Genomic DNA, 11610 nt, shown 5'->3' with positions numbered 1-11610 from the left:
ATTCTGTTTCGCATATCGGATAGGTTCCGCTTTGCGTGGACAGAAGTGAAAGGAAGGTCCAGTCGTTAGATGACAAGCAACGTTATGCGGTATGAAATTAGATCTACACCCGCAACGTGAGAACATGGTTCGTCCTCCAAGATATAACAAACTATCTGTATCTCGTCTTTTAAAAAAGAAGAAAAGTCAACCCCTTTACAGACCCTTCTGCAGTTAATTTATTTATTTATTTATTTATTTGCGAATATTTATACACAATAATAACTTCAGTCATTATATAAAGTATTAACATATATAGCTACTAAGCAACTGTTATCAATGTTCGTCGTGTTCAAAGAAAAGTTAAAAAAAATTAGTATGAAAAGTCATTAAGAAAGAAAAATGAGGGTTAAAAATAAAAAATAAAATAATTATTTTGGAAACCTCACTGCCAAAAATTTTTGTTCTTTGGATTTTCCTAATTTTTATCGGCAGTATATTGTACAGTGGTGGTAGACCAGTAAAAACGAGTCTGCGTTCGCATTTTTCTAATATAGTGGTCAAACGAGTCTGCGTTCGCAGTTTCTGATATATTGGTTAAACAAGTTTGCGTTCGCAGTTTCTAATATACTGGTCAAGCGAGTCACGCGTAAGTATCTTGCAAGATGACTTGAATTACAGGTAGTTTGTGAAGATTTCTAATTCCTTTTGTAAAATATTTTGGAGATTTATCTGGTTAGTTACTTATTAGTTATTTTATTGGTTAGTTATTTTTGTGGTTTTGAGAATGAATTGCGGTGCTAGTTTGAAAAAATAAAACACAGGGACGTTTTCAAGGCTGTTGACGGTGTAAACAAATATTGATTGTAAGAAACGAAGAACCTTAAGAACCTGTTGATAAGGACCAGTTCAAATTAATAAAGTTTAGTTACAATACTTTTCTGCGTCAATAAAGTCGAGGCTTTGTTTAACTTTTAACGAGCTCTTTATAATCTAGTTATTAAAAGATCTGGAGATAGCTTTTGTATATGACATGATGAATATTAACCCTATACTGACTGTTTATGAGGGCAATACCGGAGAATATTGACCGACGTCAAAGTATTGCCCGAGCTTGTAAGGGCAATACGCGACAGAGGTCAATATTCGAAGGTATTATCTGAAATAAACAGTTTTTATATGGATTATTATCCGGGTACTGTATTTTATGACAAAAAAAATATAACAGAAGCAGGATGTAGAAACCATGTCTTTGCAGAAACTATTCCCATATGGAACGTACATTCGAACAGAAAATATACTTTTTTAAAATCGAATATCGTATAAACATAACATTTATTGTAGCTACAACATAAAATTCTTTAAAAGATAAAAGTAAGTTTCACTTCTGTTTCGTGTTTTGTTTACTTTTTTTCTGTGTTTACTTACATTTAACTTTAAAAAGTATTGTCCCCGATAGTTACTACCATTATATTTCAAAACAAAGCAAGTGCAGTTAGCTAACTAGCTAGGTAAATAGCTTACGAAAGGTGTGGTAAAAGGTGTAGTTTAAGCCAGTTAGCTTTAGTTAGACTGGCCAGTGTGCAGGGGCAAGGAAAACATCACTGCAAATACTTTTCTTATATTATCATTATGTTAGCTGTTAGTTACATCTACCTTAACCCTAAATTTACATAAAAAATTAAAATCCAACATCCACAAATTTCTACCACAAAGTTTTTCATTTTTTATCCACAGTAAAGTTTTCATTATTTAACAATACTGATTTTTCTTTCATTGAAAATACTAAATCTTCAGCCTCAGCAAACTGTTTTTGCAAAAATGTTCATCAACATTTGACATATATAATATTTTAGTTAATAATAAATACTTGATATAAAAAAATTAATTCTCACAAAAAAAACTCCAAAATTGCCAGATTAACCAAAATTTAATATTGTATATATATAATTGGTTAGAAGGGGAATGGTGGATCAAACTTTTCTGACAAGGATAGGAAAATGTTGAAAAGATATCATAAATTACATGCAAGTAAGAAAATGTTCTCATTATACTTATTGACAAGAATTAATTTCAGCGAATAAGTTGTAAACACATGCAAACACATGACTGACTCTTAAAATTTGTTGTGAACTTGTAAATTAAAGAAAAAAAAACTAAAAAATTCATGAAAACTTAACTTAAAAAAGTTAGTCAGAAAAAGTTGAATTAAAAAATAAAAAAAATTTTAAAATTCAATTATAAACCCAACGGGATTAACAATGAATCTGTTAGCGAAATTGGCATTAGCATTTACCAATATATCTATATTCCAATATGTATATCAGTTCCTTATACATTGTCTGAAAATATGTCTTTCACGTCTTTTCGGCATCCACGAATTTTTCTGCATAAAAACAACAAAATTATAGTAGCTAAATGGATGTTTGAATGTTTTTACTAATTCGCTTTTCATCTGATAACTAGAGAGTTATATATATTTAGTAGGTGTAACATGTATTATATTTCCTTTCTTGTATTCTAGATCAAACATTACAAATATCTATATATACTAAGTAAATGGTGAACGTGCCTATCTATGTTTGATCTTTATTGAATTGATATCGCTTGGTTGTTCAACAGGATGCCTGCTGTCGAATGCCCAATTGAGTCTTGTGACTACGTCACACCTGACCTGGATGCCACAATTGTTGCCGCCCTCATCACAGCACATGCTACTGTCCATACCAGCTCACCAGATAAACAAGGTGCTGCTAAAGTGGAACGAGTCAAGAGGCCATCAATATCATCCGCCGGTACCAGCGAAGAATGGCAATATTTCACGACCAGATGGGCCGAATATGTTGCAGCAACCAAAGTTACTGGAAAAGAGAGAGTCCTCCAGCTGCTAGAATGCTGTGATGATGAACTTCGCAAAGACCTTACCAGGTCCACAGTAGGAACCCTTTCTGATAAATCTGAAACAGTTGTGCTAGCTGCTATAAAGTCATTGGCAGTAAGAGATGAGAACACTATGATTGCCAGAGTCACCCTGAATAATTCCCACCAAGATCGAGATGAACCAATACGGTCCTTCTGCGCCCGTCTGAGAGGACAAGCAAATGTTTGCAAGTACGTTATAGATTGTCCAAACTGTGACCATGAGGTCAACTACACTGAGCAAATCCTCCGAGATGTCATTTGCAGAGGCCTAGAAGACTCAGACATTCAACTTGACTTGCTTGGACAAACGAACCAGGACATGACCCTTGACGAGGTATTACACTACTATTACACGAAACAAGATGGAACCAGAGAATCAAGGTGCTGTTTTCGACCAAGAATCTACATTCAATAAGCTCTGCGCTATTCAACAACCAAGGAAGCCGACGAGCCACCACATCTACAACAAGTCTTCAAAGAGTTGGGAGAAACGCAGATCCAGCTCTCAACCATACCTCGACCTCAACGTCTCAGTCGATGACGAAAGTTACAGCCAACTTGGATACCAAGCCATCAGAAACCACCCAGAGAAGACCATCACCATCCCTGCAATGGCTGATACCGGTTGTCAAAGTTGTTTGATTGGATTCAAGTGCGTACAGAAACTTGGACTGACCAAAGCAGATCTTCTTCCCGTATCAATGGAGATGCGAGCAGCTAACGGCAATCCCATCAAAGTACTTGGTGCCATCATCCTGAAAATCAACAGTCCAACTAACTCGAACAACGCCCAGGAAACACGACAACTTGTGTATGTCACCAACGAAACCAACCAATTCTTCATCAGCAAAGGTGCTTGCATTGACTTGGGTATCATCCCCTTCAGCTTCCCAGCCATCGCCAACAAATATCATCAAGTTGCATCAGCTGACGTTCTCAAAACAGCGACAGATCACCTCAATCATCCCGAACAATCTTCAACACCAACAACAATTAGCTGCGACTGCCCAAAACGTGAACCTCCACCAGCACTTCCTACTGGTCTTCCATGTGCCGCAACAGACGAGAATCGGCAGAAACTACAGGACTTCCTACTAAATCACTACAAGTCCAGTGCCTTCAATACGTGTGAGCACCAACCGCTGCCGATGATGACTGGACCCCCACTGTCCCTTCAGATCGACGAATCCGCAGAACCTACAGCTCATCACACTCCAATCCCTGTTCCGTTTCACTGGCAAGAGAAAGTCAAAGCCGATCTGGACCGCGATGTTCTGCTTGGAGTGCTCGAAAAAGTGCCAATAGGAGAACCTGTGACCTGGTGTCATCGCATGGTAGTATGCGCCAAGAAAAATGGAGAACCTCGTCGTACCGTAGACTTCCAAGCCCTGAACGCCTGTGCAACGAGAGAAACTCATCATACTCAGTCTCCATTCCATCAAGTACGTTCGGTGCCCCACAACGTCAAGAAGACTGTCACAGATGCCTGGAATGGATACCACAGTGTCCCCCTCTGTGAAGAAGACAAGCACCTCACAACCTTCATCACCCCTTGGGGTCGTTACCGGTATCGCACTGCACCACAAGGCTACATTTTATCTGGTGACGGCTACACAAGACGATTTGATGAAATAGCCTGTGACTTCCCAAACAAAATCAAAGTCGTAGATGATTCTCTGCTATGGGCCGATACCTTGGAGGAGAGCTTTCATCAAACTGCACAGTGGCTCGACCTTTGCGCTCGTAATGGTATCATCTTGAACCCTGATAAATTTGAATTTGGTGCCGACACCGTCGAGTTTGCTGGCTTCGAGATCACGCCTACATCCGTCCGTCCTAACGAGAAGATCATCAGAGCAATCATGGACTTTCCGACACCAAAGAATCTCACAGACGTACGTTCATGGTTTGGTCTTGTGAATCAAGTCACATACACTTTCAGCATGACATCGTTCATGGAACCGTTCCGCTCACTACTGAAGCCAACGATGAAGTTCCAATGGAATGAGGAATTGCAAGCAATCTTCGACAAATCAAAACGTCAAATTGCGGCAGAGATTGAGAATGGCGTCCGTATATTCGACAAACAGAAACCAACGTGCCTCGCCACCGATTGGTCGAAATCTGGCATTGGTTACTGGCTGTTCCAGAAACATTGCAACTGCCCTGACATCAAACCTTTCTGCTGCAACACTGGTTGGAAGGTGGTACTTGTTGGTAGTCGGTTCACACATGCTGCTGAATCACGTTACGCTCCCATCGAAGGTGAAGCCCTCGCGGTAGCCGATGCACTTGACAAGGCCAGACACTTCGTATTGGGCTGCGACGATCTTATCGTTGCAGTGGACCACAAGCCCTTTCTTGGTATCTTCTCCGATCGCTCACTCGATAGGATCTCCAATGGCCGCCTACGAAACCTGAAAGAGAAGACCCTTCGATACCGTTTCAAGATATGCTACATCCCAGGCCGAAAGAATTGCGTCTCAGACACCATGTCTAGACATCCAAGTGGACCCAAGTCTCCTGACAAGATGCACCTACCCGATGACGTGTGCTCTATCGACTCTACTGAGCTGTTACCACCGAAAGCCCATCAAGTTCTTCCGTCGAAAGTATTCAATCAGACAACTTCAACAGTCGCAGACGAAGAGGGACTCCTGAACCAATCCGTTGCTGCTATCACCACTGCATGCAATTCAGTGACATGGGATATGATAAAGGAAGCCACTTCTAGCGACAACAACATGGTCCAACTCACAGAACTCATCGAGTCTGGGTTCATTCAGCCTTTAGATGAACTCCCAGAAGCGCTCCGCCCATATCACCAACATCAATCTGACTTATCAACACTGGATGGTGTCGTTATCTTCAAAGACAGGATCGTCGTCCCACCCAGCCTTCGAAGCATTGTCCTTGATAACCTTCACGCGGCACATCAAGGCACCAATTCAATGATTGCTCATGCTGAATCTGCGGTGTTCTGGCCTGGTATCACAAAGTCGATCAAAGAACGAAGATCTAGATGTCGCCAGTGTGACATAATGGCACCTTCTCAGCCAAGCATGCCCCCAACTACACCAGCAACACCAGAATACCCATTCCAATACCTGTGTTCCGACTTCTTCTACTACATGGGGAAGTACTACCTTGTATCCGTTGACCGATACTCTAATTGGCCAATCGTGGACCATGCTAAAGATGGAAGCGCTGGATTAATCAACAGTTTACGTCGCTCATTCGTCACATAAGGCATCCCTGAGGAGCTTGCGTCAGATGGTGGCCCTGAATTCACCTCCAGGTCAACAGAATCGTTCCTGAAATCATGGGGAGTCCGTCAACGTATATCTTCAACAGCCTTCCCTCACAGCAACAGCCGTGCTGAAATTGGTGTCAAGACTGTCAAACGCATGATCGTTGGCAATACAGATGCTAGTGGGAACCTCGACACTGATGCATTCCAAAAGGCTATGCTTGTCTACAGAAATACACCACAACCAGACACGCACATATCACCTGCTATGTGCATCTTTGGCCATCCCATCCGATCACCAGTACCAATCCTACCTGGAAAATATCGCCCACACCCCACCTGGCAAGACACACTCCAGAAGCGCGAAGAAGCCCTACGACTACGTCACCTCAAGACTGCTGAACGACTTGCCATCGGGACCCGTCCCCTACCACCACTGAAGGTCGGAGATCATGTACGTATCCAGAATCAAGTTGGTCAAAATCCGCGCAAATGGGACAGGACTGGAACAATCATTGAAGTAAGACAGTTCGACCAATATGCTGTCAGAGTGGATGGATCAGGGAGAGTTACTCTCCGCAACAGGAAGTTCCTGAGACGCTTCACCCCTGTCATGCCTCAGAACTCTTCCTTCCAACTCCCATCACCCCTCACTTCACAACCATCCATAACACATACTCATACTTCACATCCCCCACTTACATATCCATCACAAATACGTCCTGTCCCCCCAAACCACCCCTCATATTCGGGAATGGACGAACCTGCTGTCCCTGTGGCAGTGAAGAACGATGACCTCCCAACATTAACTATACCACCGATGAATATTACAACACCAAGTACCCAACAGATTGACGCACAACGATCTGACGTCCAACCATCACCATCGGTCATCCAACAATCAGCAGAGCGTACTCAATCAACACCATTACCGTCTAATGGTTCACCTTCAGGAGTTACAACGTACAATACTCCTCCACGCTCTGGTCAACATGCCCAATGCTCAACGCAACAACCCAGAAGATCTCAACGCATTAAAAGAGTCCCTGGGCACTTGAGTGACTATGTGCTGAAATAAGTACTTGAATCACAGGGTACACAATCACAGGGCGAACTGTTAAGACACCCTGCTCGTTATCTTCTACACAAATTGCGTCATCGCAGGGCGAACTGAGATACCCTAACTTTGCATAAACTTGTATATGTATATATTTTTCGATACACGCCCTATAACCTTTTGTTGTTGGACTTTCAGGGGGGAGGGAGATAGAGAGTTATATATATTTAGTAGGTGTAACATGTATTATATTTCCTTTCTTGTATTCTAGATCATACATTACAAATATCTATATATACTAAGTAAATGGTGAACGTGCCTATCTAATAACTTCCCATTCAATCACAATTTTTTCAAAGTTTTGTAGTTGGCGGGGTTAAATATTCGCTTTTAGATTATCACGTAATAAGGATAGTACATATAAGCTACATACGCAGTTGTGGCATTTTTAATAACCTTTCGTCCAAATTTAAAATATTCTTTGATAATTATTCATATCTTGATTCTTTTAGCTTGATATTTGATTATCAATTTCTTCTACTTTTGCAACAAAAAGCAACCTAACTCTAATTCTTTTTGGTTGTCCTTGTTGTAGCCATAGTCAGACATACATTACATTGTACATATGGTGGTTTTTAGCCAACTAGCTATATTTAATTCATACCATGAAAGTTGATTATAAGGAAAAGATGCGTAATATCTAGCAGTGCTTCATGTATTTTCTTATAGATACTTCAGTCCATGCTCATTGTCTCTGCAGGCACAGAGCTATAAATACCCTTTTACCATCATCTTTGAACTTTGTAAAAGTTAATAACTGTAAGTTGTTCTTGTTTTAATAAAGTTAATATACCACACAGAGAACTAGCAGCACCATTTCAAAACGTTATTTAAAAGTTAAGCGTTGTATAAAAAGCAAAAAATTAGGAAAGAAACAACAAAAGGTTACACATTTCACGGCCTTTCTCCGTATGACACAAAAAATTCTTTGTGAGAAAGTGACCAAGTCAAACAAAAACAAGCTAAAAATTTTTCCCTTCAAGTGGTTTATTCGTGCCCAGACTGCGCTATGAAAGTCGGTACACTCATTATTTTTTATAAGCATACGGGTAAATTGGGCTCAAGCTCAATATGCTTAAGATTTTCCCAATTTGAGCCGGAAATTATGCTTAACGTATGCTTATAATGAAATAGTTCCAACACTAGAGGATGAAACTGAACTTCTTGATGAAAATGAGGAGATTGGCGAGGATAGAGCAAACATTTTTGAAATATTAGATACATTGCTAATGGCTTGAATGACTTTCAGGTTTTACCTGTCTTGCTAGCTCTTGGACTGAGTTAAATATTTTGTTTCATTTATTTGTACATAGTTTAGTTCAAAAGATTATTTCATGCAAAAATGCTGTTTCCTATCACTTAACCTCGTCCTTTGTGTGATACTATTTTTTACACTTGATTTGGGAAGAAATGGAAGTGAGGGAAAATAATTCCAAGGCTGGGAAATATGCTTAGTATATGCTTATTTTTTTAAGCATGTGAGCTTAAGTATGCTTATAAGCCTTATGCTTATAAAAAATAATGAGTGTAAACCTCTTTAAAGCTTACCTCCCCCGAGAAAAATCAAGTTGACCTAAATTGGCTTATATTCATACGTGATTTACGAATATAAAGTTTTTTTCCTTAATTTGCACTTATAAGTTAATAATGCCCATTCAAAGATTTAAAAATTCACCTTCGACACGAGGTAAACCATCCGCCATTTTGTTTCATAAATTTCTTCACCTTTGAGTGCTCTGACGTCACCTGTTGGAAGATCGTAAATCATCTTCCGCATTGGAATTTTTTACTCAAACTTTAGTAGTGAAATTCATTGGTGATGAGTATGTTTACCCCCGTGAAAATTTCAGGAAACTTTGAAAATGAATACTAACTTCGGTTGAGTAATCATCATTCAATTGCATTACCCAGAAGTTGTAAAGCAAAAAAAAAAAAAAAAAATGAGCAACAGGGAAAATGTGGTAGGATTTCAATTTGAGCCTATCAGGCGAAATGCTAAACCAAGTACTGACTCAGATTCCAGCTGGGAGAGCAGTGATGAGGATACTGATCAAGAAGAAGTCGCTTCACGTGTTGATGTTGCTGTGAGCATGTGGTGCAAGTGTGGAAATTGTAAGGAAATACCGAGCGAAGCGGAGTGTCTTTGCTGTTGCGAGTTAGAATCCGCGAATATTTTTAATTTGATCGGTAAGTTTTGATATGCGATTTATAGGCACATGTCAGTATTGCGATTCCGCTATTGTGAAAATCATACTCTTTTTTAGATAACTTCATTACAGAACATGAAAACTTCCACAGCATCATACTTTTGAAGGAGGTTTTATGGACCGCATTGGTAGGAATGCATGACACAAATGTGAGTCATCCACCACGACGAGAAAACGTAACCAACAAGTAAATATTTTCAGTCTTTTAACATAACAGAATTAAATATATAAAGTAATTATAAGCACTATTTTATATTTTCAGGACTTATAGGTACGCAAGTTATAGACAGTTTACTTGGTGGGTGCATAAAAGCATAGGGAGAGGAGTTCGTCGAGTGATACGTATTCGAATTAGATAATAGCGTATGAGTTCGATAAATGATGATAAAAATGAAAAATTCTTCTAACCTTCTTCTTGTTTTCTTCTTTCAAACTCAATTCTAAAATCAAAGCACTCGGAAATGAAATGAGCTTCGCATATCTTTAAATACTTTGGAAGTGTATCCTCTCTCTTGATCAGTTTGATCCATATAGTTCGTTGTTTTGCATCTTTGGGAAAGTTGAAAAAAGATGCACCTTGTTTCTTTTAGTGGTTAAGACAACTAGGTACTGCGCAAGAAGCCATATTATTATTATTTAAAAAAAGGATTCGTCCTTATTTATGAAACGTGTGGATTTTTTTTTTTTTACAAATCACATCCTATGCGCAAATTTTCGCCTCTCATCCCGGGGTCCGAATGTGAGCTTCTAACTAGTGACGTCAGACGCATAAATTATACCGTTAAATGCTCACTCACAAAATGGCAACAAGCGAGGTGAATGCTTTTAAAACACGAGGTAAACATTGTCTGGTTTCTTGAATACTGTAGCGATTTTAACAAAATAAACGTTAAATTGTTTTTTCTGAAGATGTTATGAATCGACTTAGGTCAACTTGATTTTTCTCGGGAGGTAAGCTTTAAGGCCGAAACTTCTTCCAGTTTCCGCACGGTTCCTTTTCCCACTAATCACCTCTATGAATCAGACAAAGAAAAAATTTGACCAGCTGTGGAGGGTGAAGGGGCTGATGGATTTCCGACTTTAGATTAGATTTTTTTCTGCGTTTTTTTGCCAAAAAAAGGAAAATCTGTCCAAGAAGGGCACCTCTCTAAAGCGGGCGAAATTTCTGGTCCTTTAAGTATCCGCTATAAGAAGGTTCCACTGTTTAAAAATTTTCTTTATTAATCAAGAAAAGAGGACCTACACCATATACAGGGTAGATTAGTAGATTCTAGTGTAGCTAGGCTGTGTTTTTTATTTAAAACGAACGAATTTGTTACATGGTTTGCCTGTAGTAAGCGCTTAACCCGTTATTACAAAGCAGGTTGCACTCGAAATTTTTTGAAAAGGCGTTAACAATTAAATGCTTTACCGCTGTGGACGCTCTGCTGGTTGTGTAGCACCGATGGTTGTTGAGCACCGCAGACAAATCATGCCACACATCAAGGTGGGAGCTCAGTATACCTCGCAAATTTACTAAAGCGCTCACAGCAATACAGCGTTTTGTTCTTGAAATCCAGGTTCGGTCTAGGTTGGAAAAATGACAAAAAAAAATAATAAAAGCGATTTTTTATGGAACTGCTGGAGAAAAAACGACAGAGGCGGGTATCCACTGAGTAGAAAGAACAAGGTTTAAAAACATTCGTGCAAAAAAAAATTTTCGTTAAATAGAGCGTCCGCTAACTCTTTTCCGCTCTTTTGAAATCCCAATGAGACGTTTACCGGAATTCGTCCGATGTAATGAAACCTGTTCACTAATTACACATTCAACGTCAAGTCTCGCCTAGCAAGTAATTTTTGATTTTGCATTGAAAACAATGGACATGCACACTCATTCTTGTAGGCAGAAAATGTAAACAAAAGACCACAGAAATCAAATAAATCTGTTTAATATCGAAATATTCCTTCACATTTTATGAAAAAAATGTAAAAAAAAGAGAATATAGATAACAAAATATATATTTCAGCGCCTTTTGGATCTTGTGCTTCTAAAAAATCTGTATGTAATTCAATGAGAGGAATTTTAACCCATATGATCTTGTTTGTTTCCTACAAGAATGTTTGCACATATAGAATAATCGACAAGTTCTTTAAAG

At 39.2% G+C, this 11610-nt stretch overlaps 1 protein-coding gene across 1 annotated transcript; it reads left to right on the top strand.

Moving 5' to 3' along the window:
- Positions 1-9208: 9208 nt before the first annotated feature.
- Positions 9209-9834, top strand: LOC130612978 (uncharacterized). Its single transcript, XM_057434306.1, has 3 exons — positions 9209-9455; positions 9533-9662; positions 9738-9834. Exons 1-3 carry the CDS (start codon positions 9209-9211, stop codon positions 9832-9834), a joined length of 474 nt encoding a protein of 157 aa, XP_057290289.1.
- Positions 9835-11610: the final 1776 nt, after the last annotated feature.

The sequence above is a fragment of the Hydractinia symbiolongicarpus genome, chromosome 10 (genome assembly GCF_029227915.1).
Source record: "Hydractinia symbiolongicarpus strain clone_291-10 chromosome 10, HSymV2.1, whole genome shotgun sequence".
Taxonomy (NCBI): Eukaryota; Metazoa; Cnidaria; class Hydrozoa; order Anthoathecata; family Hydractiniidae; genus Hydractinia; species Hydractinia symbiolongicarpus.
Note: the sequence above shows the minus strand (reverse complement) of the source record. Positions and strands in the feature narration are given on the sequence as shown.